Consider the following 22,037-nt stretch of genomic DNA (forward strand, 5'->3'; position numbering starts at 1 on the left):
GGGGGGGGGGGGGGGGGGGGCCCAGTGAGCCTTGCTGGGCAGGGGCGCGTGGGGCCTGGGCGCCCACCCCTGCACCAGGCAGGGTGGCTTTGCTACGAGAACAGCCAGCAGCACTCGGAGAGAACGGATGTCTGGGAGGGGAGCAGGCCCAGCCCTGATGGAGTGGAGGAGCTCCCCGCGAGGGAGGGAAGCCGGCTGGTGCAAGGAGACTGGTTTCTCCAGCGAGGATGTATGAAGGAGCCAGCCGGGGGGCCTGGGCCCATGCTCCATCGTGCCACCTCCCTCCCCACACCTAGGCTCACCCCGCTGTAAACGTGGCCTGCAGTCCGCAGGGTGCAGTCCTGTGAAGCCACAGCAGGGCGGAGGCCCAGGGTCCACGCGTGTGTCTGCGGGTCCCACGTGCTGTCTGTCTCTCCCACAGAAGCAGGAGGTGTGCGGGAACCTGACGCTGCAGCACCACATGCTGGAGCCCGTGCAGAGGGTCCCTCGCTACGAGCTGCTGCTCAAGGACTATCTGAAGAGGCTCCCAGGAGACGCCCCTGACCGGAAGGATGCAGAAAGTGAGGCTCCTGGGCAGTGGGAGGCGGCGCCTCCGCTAGAAAACCGCAGAGAGAGAGGAGACACAGGGACAGAGCAGGGGCAACAGCCAGGTGTCCCCCAAGCACAGCTCGGGAAGTGACTGAGTCTTTGAGGACAGAGAACCACCTGCCTCCCCTGCACCATGAGGGGTGGACCCTGGTTCTGGGGGGTGCCGCTGGATGCTGGCTGAGCTTGGGCCTCAGGAAGGGTGGCTCCTGGTCCACAGGCAGTAACTGGCGGGCAGCAGGGGGAGTGGGGTGCCGGCCGGGCAGACCTCCAGCAGACCCCCACAGAACAGAGTGTGTCTGCAGGGCCCCGCCCTCCCTGGGCGGGGAAAGGGCAGGAGCAGCGGGCACCTGGTGAGGCCAGGACACGTGTGGCGCCGTAGGCACCCCGCAGCCTGACTCCGTGTCTTCCTCCCGCAGGGTCCCTGGAGCTCATCTCCACCGCTGCCAACCATTCCAATGCCGCGATCCGGAAAATGGTGAGTGTGGGCATCATGGCAGATACCCGAGGGCCCCACAGGGTCATGCCACCCACACGGACAAGCTCTGCCACGAGCTCGACAGGCCTGCCCCTTACTGACTCTGTGGCTGCTGGGAAGCTGTCTAATGCCCTGGGCCTCAGTTTCCCTGTATGTAAAACAGTCACTGACAGGACCTGTCTCGCGGGGCTGTTGTGGGATCAAATGAGTCACTCTGCTTAGAGCGCTCAGAACAGGACCCACCATTCATTCATTCGCTTGTTCACTCGTTGAAGCTGTCTCAGCACGGGCTGCTGTCACAAAATATCGCAGTCGGGGCTTACACAACAGTGTGTGCTTGGCAGCTCTGGAGGCTGGAGACCCCAGAGGGAGGCGCCGCAGCTTCTGTCCCGGCCTTGCAGGCAGTGGCCTTCTCGTGTGTCTGCACACACAGGCAGAACGCCCTCTCTGGGGCCTCTCATCAGGGCTGTGACCAAACTTCATCACCTCCAAACATAGCCCGGAGTTGGGGGAGGAGCCCGTGGCCTGTTGTGACCCAGGTGGGTCTGTCCCTTGTTTGGCCTGCACAGTGGCCGGGCAGAATTTCTAAGTCCTTACCCAGAGTTGTGGATCAGGGCAGTTCACAGGAGAATCCTACTCCCTGGCCTCGCTGGGAAGCCCTGTAAGCCTTGCACTGCACCTGTGATGTCATCCCCGCTGAGCCTGTGCCGTCAGCTGGCCCTGGGGTCTCCCAGTCCCGAGACCTAATTTATTTTCACGTGGGCACGGTCATTTCTTGAGAGGAAAAGAAGTGAAATGTTTGTTTGACCGCATGTGTCTCAAATGTTAGAAAGGAGAGGCCGCTGCTGATTCCAGTAGGTCCAGCCCCGCATCCTCCTTACCTGCCTGTCCCAGGTTTGCTCTGGGGCCCTGGGGACAGATCGGCCTGAGATCAGGCCCACTGCCACCTACACAGGTCACATTTCACCCTGGGTCCTTTCTGTCTAGTTTCCCTTCCCGCCTCCCCACTAAATGTGGTGGAGGCCAAAGAGCTGCTTCTGGGAACTCCCTGGCCACGAGCTCACGTGGAGCCTGTGGGCGTTGGGGGACCACTCAGTTTCCATCTCTGAGGGGCCAGCACAAGGCCTGAGGCCTCCCCTCAGGGTGGACTCCTGCCCTGCCTGTAGCACACCTGCAGCGGTTCTCTCCCCTAGTCTGCAAGGTCTCTGCCTGCCAGGTGTGATGGGTGGGGGGCTCTGGTGTGGGGTCCTGTCTGACCCCAGGGCATGGCCTTAGGGAACTATCAGTGTGTGCTCATGGGAGCCTCTTCACGCTTGTGCCAGGCCCTACCCCCGCTCAACCTGGACCACTGCCCAGGCTTCTCCCACTGCCCAGGAGTCTCCCCAGTTTTGATCCACACTTCTCCAGCTCCGAGCTTTCTAGGGGGCACCTGTTTAGTCACTCTCTGTTCAGAATCCTCTAGCCTGAACTCCCTCCAAGGTGCACACCAGCTTTCCCACAAGCCACATATATGTGCAGCCCCCTCATGTGTGCCAGGTGCACATCCAGCCCTCCAGTACATGCCAGGAGCACATCCAGCCCCCCAGTACACGTCAGGTGCATGACCAGCCTCCCAGTACATGCAGGGTGCACGCCCAGCCCCCCCAGCACATGCCAGGAACACACCCAGCCCCTAGTACACACCAGGTGCACGCCCAGCCCCCCAGTACACACCAGGTGCACAACCCAGCCCCCTAGTACACATCAGGTGCACGCCCAGCCTCGCAGTACATGTCAGGTGCACACCCAGCCTCCCAGTACACACCAGGTGCACGCCCAGCATCCCACTACAAGCCAGGTGCACACCCAGCCCCCCAGTACACACCAGGTGCACGCCCAGCCCCTAAGTACACGCCAGGTGCATATCCAGCCCCCAGTACATGCCAGGTGCACACCCAGCCCCCCAATACACGCCANAGGAACACACCCAGCCCCTAGTACACACCAGGTGCACGCCCAGCCCCCCTAGTACGCATCAGGTGCACGCCCAGCCTCGCAGTACATGTCAGGTGCACGCCCAGCCTCCCAGTACACACCAGGTGCACGCCCAGCATCCCACTACAAGCCAGGTGCACACCCAGCCCCCCAGTACATGCCAGGTGCACGCCCAGCCTCCCAGTACACGCCAGGTGCACGCCCAGCCCCCCAATACACGCCAGGAGCACGCCCAGTCCCCCAGTACACACCAGGTGCATGCCCAGTCCCCTAGTACACGTCAGGTGCATGCCCAGCTCCCCAGCACATGCCAGGTACATGCCCAGCTCCCCATGTGCATGTGCAGCCCCCCTGTGCATGCAAGGCCCTTTAGCCCTGCCCTGCCTGCTCCCGCTCCCACACCCACATCTACCACCTGTGTCTGCACCAGACACAGAGGGCTGGCCAAACCAGCCTGCTTCAAGGTGTGCAGGCTGAGACTGCCCAGGTCTCCGGGCCACGGCTGCTGTGGCATGGCCGGCCCAGGCTCTGGAGTGNAGCCCCCTAGTACACATCAGGTGCACGCCCAGCCTCGCAGTACATGTCAGGTGCACACCCAGCCTCCCAGTACACACCAGGTGCACGCCCAGCATCCCACTACAAGCCAGGTGCACACCCAGCCCCCCAGTACACACCAGGTGCACGCCCAGCCCCTAAGTACACGCCAGGTGCATATCCAGCCCCCAGTACATGCCAGGTGCACACCCAGCCCCCCAATACACGCCAGGAGCACGCCCAGCCCCCCAGTACACACCAGGTGCATGCCCAGCTCCCCAGCACATGCCAGGTACATGCCCAGCTCCCCATGTGCATGTGCAGCCCCCCTGTGCATGCAAGGCCCTTTAGCCCTGCCCTGCCTGCTCCCGCTCCCACACCCACATCTACCACCTGTGTCTGCACCAGACACAGAGGGCTGGCCAAACCAGCCTGCTTCAAGGTGTGCAGGCTGAGACTGCCCAGGTCTCCGGGCCACGGCTGCTGTGGCATGGCCGGCCCAGGCTCTGGAGTGTCACTCAGTTGAGGTTCCTGCAGGCTCAGCTCTCCTTCTGCCGTATTCATTCCTTTGGTCCCAGGTCCACCCCTGGCGCTGGCAGCGCAGGGCAGGCCCATGGCTTCTCCGCTCAGAGCTGGGGCCACAGCTGCCAACCATTTCCTGTCACGGCCCAGGTGGCCATGTGACCACCCAGCCAGTCTTGAGGTAAGACGAAGATGACCCGCAGCCTGCAGAGGTCCAGTGTCTTGAGGGCCCTGGGCCGTGTGGTCTGAGAGGAACAGGAACCGGGCAGGGTTACCACAGGCAGTGATGACGGTCCAGGGCAAAAGCTGCAGCCGCTGGAAATACCTTCTCCGACCACAGGGACCAGGTGTGCAGTGTAGAGGTCATGAGAGCACCAGTCCCTGGTCTCTAGCAGAAACACGTCCAGAAGTTCACTGGACTTCTCCATGCCTCAGTTTCCTTGTCTGTAAACTGGGATAAAATGGCACCTACCTCATAGGGTCTGTGCTGGACTTGAGCTGCTACGTGTGCAGCGTGAGGAGGCCAGCGTGGTCCGTGGCAGTGCTGTTAGCGGTTGTTATTCGTCGTTCTCTGCGGGGCGACTTCATTTCGTTCTTCAACGCCCAGCCTAAGCGGCACCCGGCGTGTCCCGCTCACCCCTTCGTTGGCACGCTTGCTGCGCCATCTTGCTTCTGGGCCGCACCTGCCCGGTGGCTGCCACGGGCCCTGCGGTCCCCGTGCCCGTGTGGTGGCCTGAGCCCCGTGTCTGTCACAGGAGAAGATGCACAAGCTCTTGGAGGTGTATGAGCGACTCGGTGGCGAGGAGGACATCGTCAACCCCGCCAACGAGCTCATCAAGGAGGGCCACATCCTGAAGCTGTCAGCCAAGAACGGCACTGCCCAGGACCGCCAGCTCTTCCTGGTGAGGCCCGCCCAGCCCAGTTCCCCGAGCCCCACCCACCCGCCCCGGAGCCCCGCCCCCATGGGCCCCCGTGGGCCCGNACGGGCCATGCCCCTGCCGCAGAGCTGCCACGCCCCCCGCCCCCTCCCCTTCGCAGAACCCCAAACTGCCAGACAGAGCCCCGCTCCCCGGCACAAAGCCACGCCCATCATGCGTTTATGTACTCGTCCCCCACCAGAGACAGGCCCTGCCCAGCACGCCCTACCCCCCTCCTCCGGCCACCTCCTGCCCCGCCACGCCCCTGCCCTGCCTGCCACGGAGCCACGCCCAGCCCAGCTGCAGGGCCATGCCAAGCCTCCTCTTTGTGGTGCCCTCTGGGGGGGTACCAGGCACCCCTCACCCAGTGCTGTCCCTATTGCAGTTCAACAGCATGATCCTTTACTGTGTGCCCAAGCTGCGGCTCATGGGCCAGAAGTTCAGTGTCCGGGAGAAGATGGACATTTCGGACCTCCAGGTGGGTGGGCCCCTCTCTCTCACCTGCTCCCTGGCAGGGCACGGGACAGGGTGCGAACACCAAGCTCTGGCTGCTGGAGCGTCACCACACTGCACCCGGTCTCCCGCTCACTTCTCGAGCTTCGGCTCTGTGACTCAGGTATGGCCTACACATTTTCGGGGGCCACTCAGCCTGGCGGTGTGGGCAGGATCCCTGTCTCTGTACTTGGCCTGCCTGCCAAGGTGCTGCTGGCCTGTGTCCGCAGGATGAAGGACAGCGCCAGAACCTGGGCCACCTCCGTCCCTGTGAGGTTGATGCTCAAGGCCCGTTTTGGGACACAAAGTTGAAGCTTGGGGTGAACGTGGACACGGTGCTCTCCCTGCCTGGTCCCTGGTCCCATGTTGTCTCCTCTCCTGCCGGTCCTGGAGTCCGGATGAGGTTCTGAAGGCCCAGGGTCCAGACGACCTCTTGGGCTTGCCACCCTGTGCTCCCTGAGCCCCTCCGTGTTTCCTGGCACAGGGGCTCCAGGGGCTGGAATCAGTGCCCTTTTCTGTGGGGGAGGGCTCTGAATTAACTGGCACTCTGAAAATACTAAATAAAAAATTTTTTTTAAGTTTATTTACTCATTTCGAGAGAGAGAGCGAGAGAGCGAAAGAATCCTAAGCAGGCTCCAGGCCCAGGCTCAGTCCCACGAACTGTGAAATCATGACCTGAACTGAACCCAAGAGTCGGATGCCTAGCTAAGTCAACCACCCAGGCACCCCTCACTAAATCAGTGCTCGGTCAGTTTTAAGAGATGAAGGTTTGCCTTAGTGATTCAAGAAAAAATACCTTTTTTAAAAGTCTCTGAGTCCAGGCTTAAGAAAAATCATTAAAAGTCAAAACTACAGGAAAAAAACCTTTTCTAGTTGTTAGAAGAACTCATTTTGTAATGTTTCCGTGTAAGAAATCAGTGGCATATTAACTAAGTGTGCTAACACAGAAGTTGTCACCCTTGGAGCATGTGGGACATTCCTGCTACGAGGCCCAAGCCCAGATTCTGGGTGGGCCCGCATCTCCCTGAAGCTGGGTTGTAGTTCTGACACTGGTGGGCCTGAGGGTCTCAGGGGTGGGGCACCAGGGGGATGAGGGTGGCTTCCCGTCACGGGGGCTGGTGGAGTGGTGGAGATCCTCCAGGTCCTTCTGAGATTCCCATTCTCTCGGGGGCAGTGCCTTGGTGGGGGAAGGCTCCCCTCCTCGTCAGGGGCTGGCGGCCGACTTCCTGGGAAGCCCCACAGGCAGGCCGGCTTGGCCAGAACAGTTCCAAGTGCCGGAGATGAGAGGTGCTAGCCCTGTCTGGGCAGGACAGTGGTCCACCCTCCCCCACGGACCAGCTCCCCCAGCGCCCCACCTGCTGGGTCACCCGTGTCCCCTCCTCAGGAAAGACCCCCATGTCTGAGAGCATGGGGCTGCTGCTCAGGGCCCGCTGAGTAACCGTGGTTTTGTTTCACCCTTGACCCTTGTGCATCTAGGTGCAAGATACCATCAAGCCAAACGCACCCCACACATTCGTCATAACGGGAAGGAAGCGGTCCCTGGAGCTGCAGACTCGGTATGGGTGGCTGTCCCAGCGCCTGCTGCTGTGGGAACGTCTGTGACCTGAGACTGTAGCAGACGGCTTCCTTTTCTGAACAGGGTTACCTTGTGACGTGTTGTTTTTGTCTCATGTTATTCGCTTATTTGTGGTTTAAAATGTAACAGCTCTAAGGGGAAGTTGGTAAAAATCGAACCGCTGTCTTCCTCCTCTTCCGTACCCAGAAGACACTCTTATTCATCTTGGAAGTGACTTTCCAGAACTTCCGCGTATGAACGTGTACTGAGTTTTAGAATCACGCATGGTTGTTCACTATGTAGTCCATTCTGCCTGGTATGAAAGAAGTCGTCTCAGATCTGAGCCCCATTTCTGAAAGCAGCAAAATTCTCCCTTATGAGCAGCGGTCAGCTCCTGCATCTTCATACTGCAGAAGGTGCTAGACGCAGCATCCTTGCACCAGCCCTGTGCATGTTTGTCAGCCTCTCCTTCAGGAAGTTTCCTGAAGTAGAGTTAGTTGGTCAGACAGCAGCACATCTGCTTCAGGCTTTGTGACTGATGCCAGGCTTGTGCTCTGAAGGGCGGGACTGTACAGGAGACCCTGTCTCGTTTCCACGGTGACGTGAGGTCTTTGTAATACCTGTTGTGGTCCGGGGAGGCATGGATTTACGTCCGCCGTGGAGGGGTCTGCAGACCATACCTGGCCATATGTGACCCTGTCTAGATACATCTGACCCCATGTAGCCACACCTGCCGCTACCTAGACACACCTGCCCCCACCTGCCCACAGTGTGCCAGGCAAGGACAGTCCTCTAGCTCTTGAGCTGCACGTGGAGGCCATGAGCTGCTCAGGCGTGTGCTGCGAGGCCTGACAGGAGTCTAGTGATTAATGGTGTCTAAGACCAGGTTGATAAAATACTGCTTTTGTTTTTACAGGACGGAAGAAGAGAAAAAAGAATGGATTCAGGTGAAGCCTTTACAATTTTAAAGTAATCAAATGACCAAATTCTTGGGCAGTGTGGCCATTTCATGTTGCAGCAAGGGATGGAGTGGCCCAGGCATTGCCCACTCGTGTCCCCCTCACAGAGATGAAGTGACCCCCATTAAGTCCCATCAGATGCCACAGGCCCTTCAGTTGGCTCGTGTGTTTGGGCACCATAGTGAACAAATAAGCACGGAGGGCCTGGAGGCGGCTAGGCAGAGCACTGGGTCTCTGCTGTCTGGGAGGCCCCAGGGGAGCCCACGGCCAGCCAGCATGAGCGGCAGGCCGCATGCAGCGGAGAGGTGGCCAGTGTCCTTGGGCAGCCGGAGCAGACTTGGCCCGGCCACAGTGGGGACAAGGGGAACAATGACTAAAGCTGTGAGGGCAAAGGTCAGAGCAGGGGCTGAGGCAGAGAGCCTAACCCAGAGGGCCTGGTGGCTTCCAGAATTCTTAGAAATCTGGGCAAGGAGAGAAAAAGGAGATTCAAACAGCACTGAGGTGGGACTGCTGATGTGGGAAATGGACACGTGTCCGCAAATCCATACAGAACGTCCAGGAAGCATCTGCGGCAGCCTGGACGCTGTGGGGGGCAGCTGGCATGCAGGGTGGACCTGGGACCTGTGAAAGGGGCGTGGATCAGGGGGCCACATGTGGCCACAGGATCTGTCTGTGGGGACAGAGGTGCGTTGGCCCCGCCCTCCTGGATGTGTTCACTGAGGGCCCTGGTTCTCTGTGGTTTCGTCTCAGGTCATTGAGGCCACCATCGAGAGGCACAGGCAGAACAGCCAGACCTTCAAGGCCTTCGGAGGCTCCTTCAGCCAGGATGAGGACCCCTCTCCCGCTCCAGAGTCCCCTGTGAGCACTCGTGCCTGGAGGCAGACAGGGACCCTGAGGGGATGGGCCTCTGGGAGGGACGGAGCAGGGGCTGGCAGATGGTAACGTGCACTCACTGCCTGTCCTTCACTGAGCACTGTCATGGGGGCCACGGGGCCCAGCCAGGTGGGTCAGCGCTCAGCTGGGCAGGAAGAAGAAGTGGGCCTGGGTGACACTGTGCGTGAGGAGCACGCCTGTCCCCACACGGAGGAGGCAGGGTCCCTGCCCAGGGCCAGGTGGGGGAGTCAGCCACAGCCGCCCACTGGGGGCCGCCTTCTGTGGGCACAGCCGTGACTGCCTTCTGAGGAAGGGTCCCTCCCTCCCACCCCCCACCAGAGGCACCCTTGAAACCAAGGGAAGCCCGGCCTAGCCTGGCCCCACAGCCCCAGGTCCCCATGTCCCCATCACCAGGCATGGCTGGCCCTCCCACAGCCTCACTGGGTCTGCCTGTCAGACCACTTAATATTTGCATCAAATCTGCTGTTTTCCTGCTTCATGAACACATTTTGAAAGGAAACTGCATCTGTCCCAGGCTTCCTTGAGCAGAGGCAGCCTAGACTCCGAGCCACCCCTGTGGCTGCAGCGGGGCAGGGGGAGCCGGGCCCTCACCCCTGCCCCACATGGCGGGGCGCAGACCCTGCAGGGGCGTCCCACACTGGGCCCGAGAAGAGCAGTTCCCCCAAAGTCCCGGTGAACGCTGGGCCCCGACAGACTGTCCTGACCCTGTGGTCAGGCGGGAGGGGCAGGGGTGTTCCCCAGGGTCACGGCTGCGCTAATGTCCGTCAGGGCCGGGGAACCTGCACTCCTGCTGACCACCTCCGCCCCTTCCAGGTGGTGAGTGCCAGTGCTGAGGACCCTGCGGGGGCAGCCAGCAGTGGAGGGGCTACCACAGAGGTGAGTAACCCTTCTAGCTTCGGCAGGGGTGGGGAGTGGAGGGTGAGGTCAGACCAGGGTGCCCTGGGGGTGAGGGTCCAGAGGCCAGCTTCCCCATCTGACCTGAGTCTCTTCAGTGACAGCCTCTGGCCCTGCTGGGAGAGGACCCGGGGGAGCCTGCTGGGACCCACGCGTCCATTGCCCGGATTGGGTAGAGGTCACACAGCTGGGCTCCTCTGTGAAAAGCGACTCAGGGTGGTGCCTGACCTTTATGCAGCTGGGACATCCAAAGGGGAAAGGTCTAGCCCCGGGGTTCGGGAAGACAGGCAGGGGCGCTCTCAGGGAAGGCTCCTCCGAGGTGGCATCCGACCCATCTGTTGGGCCCAGGAGGATGGACGGAGGTCCCTGCTGCAGGCCCAGGAAGGGGGTGGTGCCCGAGACGCCCACTCCAAGCCTGCTCGCCTTCTCACCACCTGGGGCCTTGCAGGCGGGGAAGGAGTGAGGCAGCCTATGGCCCTGTCCACGGACAGGGACAGGCACCTCTCCTCCGGCCGGTTGGGGGACTAGGTAGGAGAGAGAGTGTGGGTGCCTGAGCGTGGTTCATTGACCCCTGGCTGACCAGTCATGAATGCTGGTGACAGCTGTGACCTGAGACACCAGGGGAGTGTGGCACCCGCGTGCTGGAGGGGAAGGGCTGGAGGCCCCTGCTTGGGCGGGCTGCGTGAGGGTTTGCACCCGAGTCCGTCTGCCCCTCCCACAGCCTCGCCTTGCAGGGTCACGTCCCCCCCAGGCACTGCCTGGAATTGCTACTGAGTCTCCTGAATTCAGCACCAAGGCCCAGTGAGGTTGTGTGGCCCTGGTGGGTTGGTCATTGTCCTGGGCAGCCCCATTTCCGAGAGAGGCTCGGGAGCCAGGCCTAGCCTCTGGCTCGTTCCCCACGTTGGGAAGAGGGCATCTGAAGAGACTCTTGGGAGACAGCGGTTATCTCCTAGGCCACAGGGAGCAGGGTTCCTGTCATGGCCTGAATTTTTAGTAAGAATGCATTAGTCCCCTCGTGCCCCTGGGCCTTCACACCTCTCCGGGGCCCACGACATACAGTTTAACAGACCAGCGGCTCCATGGTTTTTTCACTGGTGTGTCCTGTGAGCAGGGATGTGCCAGAACTGGGGCAGCTCAGCATGGGCGGAGCCCTGGCCATACAGGGCCTGACCGAGACCCGCTCCGTGCACCTTTACAGAAGTGCTCAGAAATGAGCGGAAGGTTCATTCTGACACCGAGAGACTGGCCCTTGCTACAGACATAAGCTTATTCTTAGCACACTCAGGGAGGACGGTAAGCCCACACTCTGCAATGGTCTCATTTCCTGAGCCCCAGTGTCCTCAGACATGAGGTTCCGCAAGCACCCTTTCCTCAGAGGAGCTAAACCCAAACCAGGAAGTTTTGCAAGGGGCTGAAGCCTTCAGTGTTCTGCAAGTCACGTGGCTCTTCGCAGAAGCTCCATGGGGCCCAGACCTGTGTGTGTGTGGGGGGGACGTGTGGACCCTCTGAGGCGGCATGCAAGGCCCTGCCCCCCCACCCCACGGCCTGGCACTGCCCTTCCACCCGAGGACTCCTCTGGGGCTCCGGGACAGAGCTGCCCATGGGGAGCAGAGGGGCCCCCAGGGTCCGTGTCCACGCCCTGCAGGACCTCGGGCAGGTGTGAGGTGTCGTCAGGGGCTGTTGTAAGGCCACCTGTTGGGGACAAAGTTTTGCCCAATTGTTTCTCCTATTTCTGTGCTGCTGGACAGAAATCACCAAGTGAATCAGACCTCAGCGCCCTGGGCAGAGACCCCCTCCCGCACCCACATTGGCGTGTGGGGTGCTGTGGGTGCAGCCTTACAGATGCCACAATCCTGTACCTGCCTGGGGACTTGGCCCAGTCCTTTCTGATGTCTCAGCATCAAACAGATGAGCACTGCTCTCGTCTGCTCATCTGATAATCCGTCCACAAAGGGGGCGTGGTGAGCCAAGGAGACCCTGTCCCCAGCCTTGCGGGTGGGCTCCTGACCCCTCAGTGTCCATGTCCGTTTCAGGAGCTGCGTGGCCTGGGGTAAGGGTGCTGCTGCGGGGCCTCAGCCCCGGGCCCCAGCCTCCCTGCTGTGGAAACTGCCCTTGGCTCCACTGACCTTCAGGCGGTGCCCTGCACCCCAGCCCCACAGCAGCCGCCTCCAGCCCTCACGGGCCAGCCCTCCCCAGCCCTCCCCAGCCCTTCCCCTGGGACGCCCTGGAAGCCCCTTGGGATTTGTGGCTCTGCCCGTGGGCCAGGGACATGTCCAGACACCCTGCTGCTCTGCTGGCCGCTCGCACCTCGTGGGCCCTTGGCGGGTCACCCTGAGGGATGCTGAACCATGGCATGCCCCAAGAATGGCCACGTTCCCCCCGTCTCTCCCTGCCCGTGCCCCTGACCCCAGGCCCCACCCCTCCCCCGTCTGGCCCTGAGCAGTCCTGAGATGGTCTCCAGGAGAGGGGCCCTGAGTGAGGTGGAGAGAAATGGGGACGTAACAGGGTAATTGGCCAAGTAGGTCAGGGTCCACGTGCTGTGATGGGGCTTAGGAGCCATTGCTAACCCCACTGTATAGACGGGGGATGCTGAGCTTCGGGGAGAAGTGACTCGTTCAGTGTCTCGTCGCTGATGAGGGCAGCGCCGGGCCTGGGGGCTGTCCCCCACCTTGTACAACTCCTACCCAGATGGGGAAAACGGGTCAGCCAGGCGGCCCTGCTGAGCCCCACTGAAGCCTCACGCTGCGCTGTCTGCGCAGTGCGCGCCTGATCACACCTGCCCCCTGCTGGTGAGAATGCCTCTGCCTTGGTGGGACTGGGGTCCTGGGGGCTGACATAACAGGGGCAAGGGACCGGTAGCCAAGCACGCAGACCCCGGTGCCCGGCTCGCCCTGCTGTCCGCGGTGCCCGGCGGGGCTGGGAGGCGGTGAGGGGACTGCTCGGAGAGGCGGCCTTGCGTTCTGCTTGTTGACTGGTTTCTTCCTCTTCTATAAGATGTTTCTAGCGAGCAGCTGAGCGACTGTAGTTAGACCCAGGCTAGAAAGTCACCCGGGCCCCACACAGCCAGTAGCCGCGCCGGGCGTGCTTCATGCAGTCTTGTCTCTGCTCGTAAATAACCTTTCTGGTCGGAACCCGACTGGCTGCTCGCCGCGCTGCCCGTGGGGCTCCTTGAGTGGTGCCTGGGCAGCCTTGAAGAGGGCGCCCACTTGTCGTCTGACTGTGCCTTTCACGCAGGGGCCCCTTCCTTATTTTTGGGCAGCATTGGAGGTAAAAAAAAAAAAGTGGACACATTTGACAATGAAAGAAATCCTTGTGTTACAGGCCAGACTGAAGCAATAGAGGAAAATGAACCCCCTGGCCTTGCCCTCCGGATCCAACACGGCTTGCTTAAACTGAAAGCACTTTATGATGTTCATGTGACTCGTCCTCAGGCTTTTTAATCTCTATGAACACAAACCACACTCGTTTCCTGACTTCCTGTTGATCCCCTGGCAACCCTGGGCGAGAGGACCAGACGGCTTGGGGGAGGCGGAGGGCCGTGAAGGCCCCTGAGCCTCAGGCCAGGGGCGCGGGCTCCAGGCAATGCGGGCCACGCCGGGCACAGGCCCCCACACCTGGGCGGCTGGGTTGGCCTCCACACAGGCCAAGTCAGTCCAGGCAGAGTCCCAGGCCCACTTAGACCCTCCCTGTGGGCGACGGTGACCGCAGGTCGGCCTGGGGAGCGGGGCCGGGCGAGGGCAGAGGTGACGTGCTCGGCTCCGACTTCTGCGCAGCAGGCGTTTTGCCCTGGGCGTGTCCGCCCGCGTGCTCACCGAGCTGCCGCCGCACCCTTGCCTCCTGTAGCCCGAGCCCAGGAGGGGGTCCGCGAAGACCAGGCGTGACAAGGACAAGCAGGGCTGCAGGAGCTGCGGCGAGACCTTCAACTCCATCACCAAGAGGAAGCACCGGTGCAAGCTGTGCGGGGCGGTGAGTCCGGGCGCGGCTGGGTGCAGCGCCCCTCCCCTCCAGCAGGGTGGCGCCCTGGAGCAGACAGGCGACAGCCCGTCCGAAATAGAAGCTCCTTTCTCTGGTCCACTGGTGTCTGACCAGCACTGTTGTGGCTGAAAAAGTACCAGATTTGGAACCACAGAGCTCAGAGCTGGGTGTCCTGGGAGCCCTGTGAGGAGGTGGAGGGGACGGTGGGGGAGGGGGCAGGCACGGGGTGTGGCAGTGATGGGAGCCCCCTCCTGCTGCTTCGGTCCAGGTGCGTCAAGGGTGCTGACGGTTGGGTGGGCCTGTGTGCTGGGCACCTTCCACCAGGACCCTGAGTGGTCACCATCTCCATTTCTCCTCACAGAACCCTCAAAACCCTTTCTGTTGAGGATGGGCTTTTGAACTTAATATTGGAAGGGAAAGTTGTTCCTGATGAAGTATTTCTAGGTTAAGTTGTTAAAGTGGAACATATGTTAACAAGGGGTCTTAGCACAGAGCTGTCTTAGGACTGTTTTGTCCAGAGAGCACCAGCAGACTGTGCCTGGTCTGCTGTCCATTGTCATGCTCTTGTATGAAACCTAGAGGCACTAGGGGGAGGAGAGGTAAGTAGATAAGCCCTTAAGTGAATGGATGGTAGATGGATGGGAGGGTGGATAGAGGATGGATGGATGGATGGGTGGATGGATGGATGGATGGATGGGTGGATGGGTGGATGGATGGGAGGGTGGATAGAGGATGGATGGATGGATGGGTGGATGGATGGGTGGATGGATGGGTGGATGGATGGGTGGATGGGTGGATGGGTGGATGGGTGGATGGATGGGAGGGTGGATAGAGGATGGATGGATGGATGGGTGGGTGGATGGGTGAATGGATGGGTGGATGGATGGGTGGATGNATGGATAGAGGGTGCATGGGTGGGTGGGTGGATGGATGGATGGATGGGTGGTAGGTAGGTGGATGGGTCATCATCCGTCCATCCATTCACCTATTCAATCATCCTTAGAAATAGAAATTAGAAATAGAAATCTAGTAGAAATCATGGAAATTGCTAAGTTGTAGAGTAACTTTATTTTCAGTTTTTTTGAGGCCTGGATATTTGTTTCCGCAGTACCTGCACCATTTTACATTCACAGCAACAGTGCTGAAGGCATGAGTTCCTCCACATCCTCACCAACACTTACTTTCTGTATTCTGGATAACACAGAACTGGTGTGAGGGGACATCTCATCATGGCTTTGATTTGCATTTTCCTGAGGACTAGCGATGTTGAGCATCTTTCCATGTGCTTTGTGCCTCTTCCCAGCCTTCCTTCTGTGCACACAGACCCCTGGGCCCTCCAGGTGAGGAGGCAAGTCCTGGCTGCCTGGCAGGGGCCCATCCCGGGGTCCCTGTCCTCTGACGAGGCTCCTGAGGAGAAGCCCTTCCCTCCACATGCTGCGTCTCTCTTGGCCCTTCGGCCCCTCCAGCCTCTTCCTGGACAGTCTTCTGTCTCTGGGAGGTGGGGTCACAGGTGCCCTCCCCCTTGCAGGTCATCTGTGGGAAGTGCTCCGAGTTCAAGGCTGAGAATGGCAGGCAGAGCCGTGTCTGCCGAGAGTGTTTCCTGACCCAGCAGGGAGCACCTGAGACTCCCAGCCCCGAGGTAGTGCCTGAGGACCCCAAGCACAACACAGAGGTGGGCAGGGCCTGTGCACATTCTGGACAGGAGCCCCATCCCTGGCGGTCTGTACAGACCATGCTCCCAGAGCTGTTGAGCCAGGACAGAGAGAGAGAGAGAGAGAGAGAGAGAGAGAGAGAGAGAGTGTGTGTGTGTGTGTGTGCGCGCGTGCTCATGCTCATGGTGTGTGCATGGCACGTGTGCATGTACTGTGTGCACAGGGTGTGTGCTCAGTGTGTGCGCTCATGTGCACCTGGTGTATGTGTGTGCGTGGCGTGTGCGTTCAGCTGAAACACAGCCCTTCCCCGTGAGCCACGCCCTCGTTCCGTCTGTTCCATTTTTCCCTACTTTGTCGTTATTTCTGTCCCAGCCCCACTCGTGGCCTCCCTTCCATAGAGGGTCCAGTCTGATAGCAAGGCCACCTTGCAGCGACATGGGGTGGGTTAGGCCAGCCTGGCGTCTCCCCCCATGAGGGTGACGCCTGCAGGGAGGCCGTGCCTGAGCCACCCTTCATGTCTCCAGAAGCCGTTGGCTGTGGACGCCCGGCCCAGCCTGCTCTGTGGTCACCTGCGGGTGTCGGACAGCGGTGCTGCCTGGAGTGAGGTGTGGGCCACCATCCCCGCGTCGGAGCCCCTGGAGCTGGTGCTGTACCTGCAGGGAGGCAGCCAGGTGTGCCCCCTCCCCCCCGCCCTTGGGGTCGTACTGGGGGCATGCTCCGGTTCCCACAGCCCACAGGGTCCTGGGCCACACTGCCCGGCACCAACCCTGCTCAGGCTCATGTGATCCTGGGGCCTCAGTTTCCCTGGCTGCTCTGGGTCACCCCTCTGCTGCCTGCCGGTGGGAAAGAGTGATCAGCAGTGCCCAGACCACAGAGGCCCGGGTGCCAACCAACTCTCCTTTGCTGCAGGCCAGCCGGCTGCCACGCTCCATCCCCCTCTCTGGCTGCAAGGTGAGCGTGCCAGACCCCACGGAGAGGCCGGACACCGGACACGTGTGGCGGCTACACCAGGCCCAGCAGACCCTGTACCTGAGCGCCCCGTCGGCGGAGCTGCAGCAGCGGTGGCTGGAGGCCCTGAGTGCCGCTGCCCACGGGGACCCGGCTCTGGCCTTCCCAGGGGCCCCGTGAACTGAGCCTCGGCCAGATGTCCCTGCTCACAGCCACCACAGCGGGGCCCGGCCCGTGCTTACCTGGGAGGTGGCGTCAGAGGCTGCGTGCAGGCGCAAAGGGCTCCCAGACTGCTGGGGGAGGATGGGCCACAGGGCGCTCAACCCGGAGGGTCCTCTGGGAAGCGAAGGAAACAGGCCCAGAGGGGCAGCCACCCACCCAGCACGTCTCCCCAAAGAGGGCACAGTTCTGCCCTCAGCGCCAGCTGTGTGGCCTGGAGCAGGGTGCTGGCGGACCGTCTAGTGTGGGNTGCCCCACCCCCACCCCGTCCACACCGTCTGTACCCATGAGCTGAACTGTGACTGCTGGCGGACTCCATGCCCTCCTCCGCCCTCTCCGGGCCCCTCGGCCCACCTCCCCAGTCGGACAGGTGGGTGGTCGGCCTGGGCCGTCCCTGCGGGGCCTCCATGAGAAAGTCCGCAGAGGCCAGCAGAGGCCTGACTTGTGTGCCCGCCCCGTGGCTGGTGGCAGGCCCTGCTTGTCTGCAGAAATAAATGCTGGCAGCCAGCAGGTGGGCACAGCCTCAGGGCAGGGGTGCCAGGTAGGGAGTGAGGGCGACGGCACAGCCGGGCCTGGGGGTGTGGGGCCCATCCCTGTGGTGCAGTGAAGGGCCTGGGGCCCAGCCGGCCCCTCCCCCGGTCCCGCCCTTTCCCCCAGCCCCAGGGTCTCCGCTCTGTGTGGTGACTGAGCACCTACTGTGTCCGCAGGGCCTACTGGGCCCTTCTCTCCAAGCTGTGCCCACTTGACAGCTAAGGACACTGAGTCCTATCCAGACCCAGGGGGTGGCCGGAAGTGACCCACTGGGAACGGCAGCACTTGGCGGGGTGGGGAGGAAACTAGCCCCCCCCACAGCAGGTGCCCACGTGGGGTCCTTACAGCTGCCCCTGTGAGTTCTCTGCTCCAGGGCAGACCCAGGCTCTCTCCTCCTGCCTACCAGCCTGGGGTCCCCACACGTTTCCACAGTGGAAATCACAGGTTCCCATAGTGATTCCAGTGGGGGGCCCTTTCGTCACTGGGGGGACCTTGGGGGTCCGCTGGGAGTTACATTCCACGGCAGTCCATCAGAGAGCCCCAGGGCCCACTGATTTTAGACCAGGCACTGGAAATGGCTCGAACAGCCCAGGAGATGGTGCCCTGAGCTTGAGAGGAACAGAATCTGAGGAGGGGAGGACACCCCAAGGGGGGGTTGTTGCAGGAAGAGCGCCCAGGCCTAGGGCAGGGTCACGAGGGGCCAGCAGGGCACAGGTGGGGAGCTGAGCGGTCTGGGGGGCGCAGGGCCTGGGTCTCCCCAAGGTCTCCTTTGCTGTTGCTCTGAGGGGTGGGGGCCGCGGGGCGGGCCTGGGAGTGTGGCCATATCTGTCTGGCCGCAGCAGGGTTGGTGGGGGCGCAGATGGAGACAGGGCCCCGGGGCCCCCGCGGAGCTCCAGGAAAACCCCTATGATGGCCCAAGTCGGAGGCTGCAGCTTCCGGCTTCTCGAGAGACGAAATGCCAGTGTTCTTGTGAAATATCCTGATAAAAGTTAGCAACTACCGCAGTCTGAAGTCACAGGGTGGGTGGCGGTGGGCGGCCCCAGGAGGCAGGTCTGTCCCCAGAAGTCCCACCCCAAAGCCCAGGGCCTGGGCACTCTCTCCTGCCCACCTTGGAGGGTGCTGAGGAATGCCAGATGGGACGGGATGGGACACAGTCTGCAGAGCCTCACTGCAGATGCTCGGCCCATAGCAGGTGCTCAGTGGGATCTGCCAGCAGCCTTGGTGAAGGCTTGGGGACGCTGTTCTTGCCATGCAGCCCCTGGACATCTTGGGCCTGGGATCTTTGTTTTACAGGGGAAACTGGGGCTCACAGAGACCCAGTGGCTGCCTCCCTTGTGGTCTCTGGGTCTCAGGGACAGAGACAGCTTATCCTTGGACACCTGGTCCCGTTGCAGAGATTGGCACAATGAGAGCCAGAGGGGCCGGCACGCCCGGAACGCTGGCAGTTTGGGCCCCCTGCAGCTGTGCCCTTCCCCTGGGGGGCGCCAGCGTGCACGCTGAGGGGCAGGGGCAGCCCTGAAGCCCCAGCTCAGGCCCGAGCACACAGCCCAGGCCCTGGGGAGCTCCGGCCTTGGCCCCCACACGTCCTGAGGCCTGACAGTCCTGGCACGGGGCGTCCAGGGAGAGGGGGAGCTCGTCTCCCCCAGAGCTGCTTGCGTGTGTCTGCAGGTGAGGTCCCTCCGGTGGATCCTTCCTGGAGGCCCAGCTGGGAACTGAGGCTGTCATGGACCCCGAGGCCGGTCCCCTCCGGTCACCCCCCACAGGGTTCCCAGTGGGCTGGGCCAGCCGATGTCACCTCCAATGTCTGACATGAGGAAAGCGTCGTGAAGCCCCCCCAGAGCAGCATCTGAGGACTTCACGCCCTCCCCCAATGGGATTCTAGCCCTTCGGCGTCCTGGTTCCTACCCAGCCACCTGGTGCACCAAGGAAGGAGGTCTGTGTGCCCAGGTGCAAGTCCACGTGGGCCGCCCGCGCGGTGTTCGGGCCAGGCGTACCCACCTGTCCTCTCAGCACTCCGTCTTTCCCCACGTGGTGCAGCTCTGAGCCCTGAGGGGCTCCAAGTGGTCCCCAGGGGAGCCTGAGGGGTGCCAGGGGGCTCCTGGCAGGGCCCCGGGTGGTCCCTGAGGGGTTCTGTGTTCCCTAAGCCCCAGCTGTAAGGAGACGCGGAGCTGCTCCCTGGCCAAACACCCTCACGCCCACCAGGGCTCCCCCTTTAAGAGGGAGAAACGCAGAGCTCAGAGGTGAGCATGGTCAGGGCCTCCTCCACCCTGCTGGCTCCTAGGACTGCCAGGCCAGGCCGGGCCTTGCCGGCTCCGTGGACTCCTGGGTGTGGTGCCTGCTTACAGGTGCAAAGCGCAGCCCCCCAGCCTACGGCCTCCTGGGGAGCTGTGTGCCGCACTCCTGGTTGGTCCCAGGTAGCCCGGTCTTGGGGGTGAGGGGGCCAGAGGGCCCTCCTGCAACAGGAAGGGCGGGCCTCCGGGGGCCCAACCCGGGACTGGGGAACAGAGCCATCTCCGACCTCCCCTGAAGCAGCTGTGGGAGATGCGGCGCGGGCACTGAGGTTTCCTGCCCCCCGCTGCCTGCCTCACCCCGCAGCCGCCGTCTGCAGGGACCAGCCTGCAGCCTCCAAGGTGCCTCCCCGCACCGGCAGTACCCTGAGGGGGACAAGGCCGTCCGTCCCCTTCCTGCCAAGGCTGGCTCTGCCTGCTCTGACACGTGTCCCCATCTCCTGCAGGGCCCCCGCCTCCCTGTGCCTTATCATAACCGAGGCAAGTAATGCCCCCAAAACACAATATCTGCCCCCAAGGGGGCACCAGACGACTGATAACTGAGCAGCCCATCTGGGGTCATCCCCAAGAACCCCACTCCCCAGAGCAGGGAGTGCGTACGGCCCTCAGCCCAGAGCCTGCAGCAGTCTCCCCGGTGCCCTCCGAACCTGGGAGGAAGGGGCCGCCGTCCTCCCCCACACTGGGGTGCGCCAGGGCTCAGCACGGGAGGTCCCGGGAGCTCGGCGCAAGGGCTGGGTCTCAAGTATTCTCCGTAGCAGACCCTGCTATGTGGATTGAATGTGAGGAATTCATTGGGGAGGCCACCTAGGAAGCGCTGTGGTGGGTGGAGAACGAGATGGAGAAGGGAAGGAAGCCAACACAGGTGTCTCGGGTTGAATGGTGTTTGTTACCTCCAAGTTCTCATCCACCTGGAGCCTCAAAAGGTTGCATTATTTGCAATAAGGTCTTTGTAGATGGAGCTGGTTAAGCACAGAGCAGGGCCCCGACCCCATGAGTGGGTCTTTGTCAGAAGAGGAGAGGACATTCCCAGAAGGTCTCCTGCCCTTCCAGGGGGGGTGTGGCCTTGCCCTCACCCTAACCCCAGACTCCCTGCCTCCAGAACCACGACAGTAAATTTCTGTTGTTTTAATTCCTGTAATACAGCAGCTCCAGCAAACAAACACAGGTTCTGTGAGATACAGGACTGTGCGACTGTAACACCTAAAACAGTGGCTGTGGAGCTGGGGACAGGAGTGTGGGGCGCATTCCCGGTAGAAATGGGGGTGAGGAAGGCACCCCTGGGGAGGGAGGGGAGGCCACCCTTGCCTCAAGTGGAAAGTAGGGACTGTCTAGGCCGAAGTCGGGTATTAGCTGAGGACAAATTGGGGAGGGGGCGTTGGGCAGAAGGGAACCTGCCAGCTTGTTGAATCAGGAAATGCCCTGTTCAGAGAGTGTGGTCTGAAGAGACCCGAGGTGCTGCTGGAGAGACTGGGGCTGTGACCCCTGAGCCTGACGCAGGGGCAGCGCTGGGGTCACCAGGTGAGGGCTGTGGAGCCTCGCCTGGCAGCGTGAACACCTGTGTGGGGCCCAGGAGCCCAGCTCAGTTTGTGAGGAAGAAGCATCAGGTCTCTGCAGCTTGTGCTGCTGGGCTTCAGATTGGTGGTTCGGGTAATTTCGGGGGTGGTCTGAAGCCTGGCCTGCGGTGACTAGGGCAAGTGGGCGGCCCCAGGGAGCAAGGAAGTGGCCGTGGGTCATGTGACGGCAGCCCCGGGGCATCCTCTACCATCTCCAGGCACTGGGGGGGGGGGCCCTCCAGGATCAGCATGGCCCTGTCAAAGCCTCAGGTCACAGAACATGACAGATCATCAGGAGGAGCCTCAGGGGAGAGCCTTGGGCCCTGAGGGGCTTGGCTGAGAAGACATGGGCGGAGGTGCACAGGGAGCACCTGCCACACACGACCTGCCCGAAGCACCACAGCAGCAGGGTCTGAGTTCAAGGTTGCTGATGCCAAATGCCAAGGTCACTGACGATCTGGGCCACAGCTCCGCCTGGTGAGCAGAGAGAACGAATAGCGGGGGGAGTGTGCGTACCAGCATTACCCACCTGAACCAGCTCTCGTTCGTGGACTCTGCAAACTGCTGGTGACAGCTGCCCTGTGCCTGGCCCGTGCTGGGGGTGGGGCCACAGAGATGAGCCACCTGTGGTCCCTACACTCCGGTAGAATCTGTCTGATCATGACTTCCTCAGCCCAGCCCAGGGAAATAGGGAGGCCTTCTTGGAGGAGGTGGTACTGGTCCTGAACATGGAAACCCCAGCAGAGTCTACGGCCGTACCACCCTGAACGTGCCTGATCTCATCTGATCTCGGAAGCTAAGCAGGGTTGGGCCTGCTTAGCACTTGGATGGAAACACCAGCAGAGCCATAGGGCTGGGTAAGAGTCTTCACTCCCGGGCCCTGGAGACCCGGGGGATCAGGGAGGCCGGCAGCCAGAGGAGCCCGGGCGGCACTCCGTGACTGGGTAAGAGGACGTGGAAGGCAAGAAAGGGCTGAGCAGCTACCATTCAGCCTCGTTATCCCTTTGAGTCCGGCGTGCAGAGCTGAGGTGGTGGCCACCCTCTGCAGGACCTGGGAGACTCCAGCC

The 22,037-nt window shown here is 61.7% G+C and overlaps 1 protein-coding gene across 8 annotated transcripts in view; it reads left to right on the forward strand.

Annotated features, from left to right (window-relative positions):
- FGD3 (FYVE, RhoGEF and PH domain containing 3) overlaps positions 1 to 16,841 on the forward strand; it is a 34,906-nt gene extending 18,065 nt beyond the window's left edge. For 4 of the 8 annotated variants that reach the window (XM_077773969.1, XM_077773970.1, XM_077773972.1 and 1 more), the window contains 12 exons: positions 422 to 560; positions 1,005 to 1,063; positions 4,849 to 4,995; positions 5,396 to 5,488; positions 6,979 to 7,058; positions 7,974 to 8,004; positions 8,767 to 8,874; positions 9,724 to 9,786; positions 13,648 to 13,770; positions 15,308 to 15,451; positions 15,956 to 16,102; positions 16,341 to 16,841. In XM_077773969.1, the coding sequence (XP_077630095.1) occupies positions 422 to 560; positions 1,005 to 1,063; positions 4,849 to 4,995; positions 5,396 to 5,488; positions 6,979 to 7,058; positions 7,974 to 8,004; positions 8,767 to 8,874; positions 9,724 to 9,786; positions 13,648 to 13,770; positions 15,308 to 15,451; positions 15,956 to 16,102; positions 16,341 to 16,559 (1,353 nt within the window). In that variant the 3' untranslated portion in view covers positions 16,560 to 16,841. The other 4 variants (XM_077773971.1, XM_077773977.1, XM_077773973.1 and 1 more) reach the window with 3 other exon arrangements.
- The last annotated feature ends 5,196 nt before the right edge of the window (positions 16,842 to 22,037 follow it).

The sequence above is a fragment of the Crocuta crocuta genome, unplaced genomic scaffold (genome assembly GCF_008692635.1).
Source record: "Crocuta crocuta isolate KB4526 unplaced genomic scaffold, BGI_CrCroc_1.0 scaffold866, whole genome shotgun sequence".
NCBI classification, from domain to species: Eukaryota; Metazoa; Chordata; class Mammalia; order Carnivora; family Hyaenidae; genus Crocuta; species Crocuta crocuta.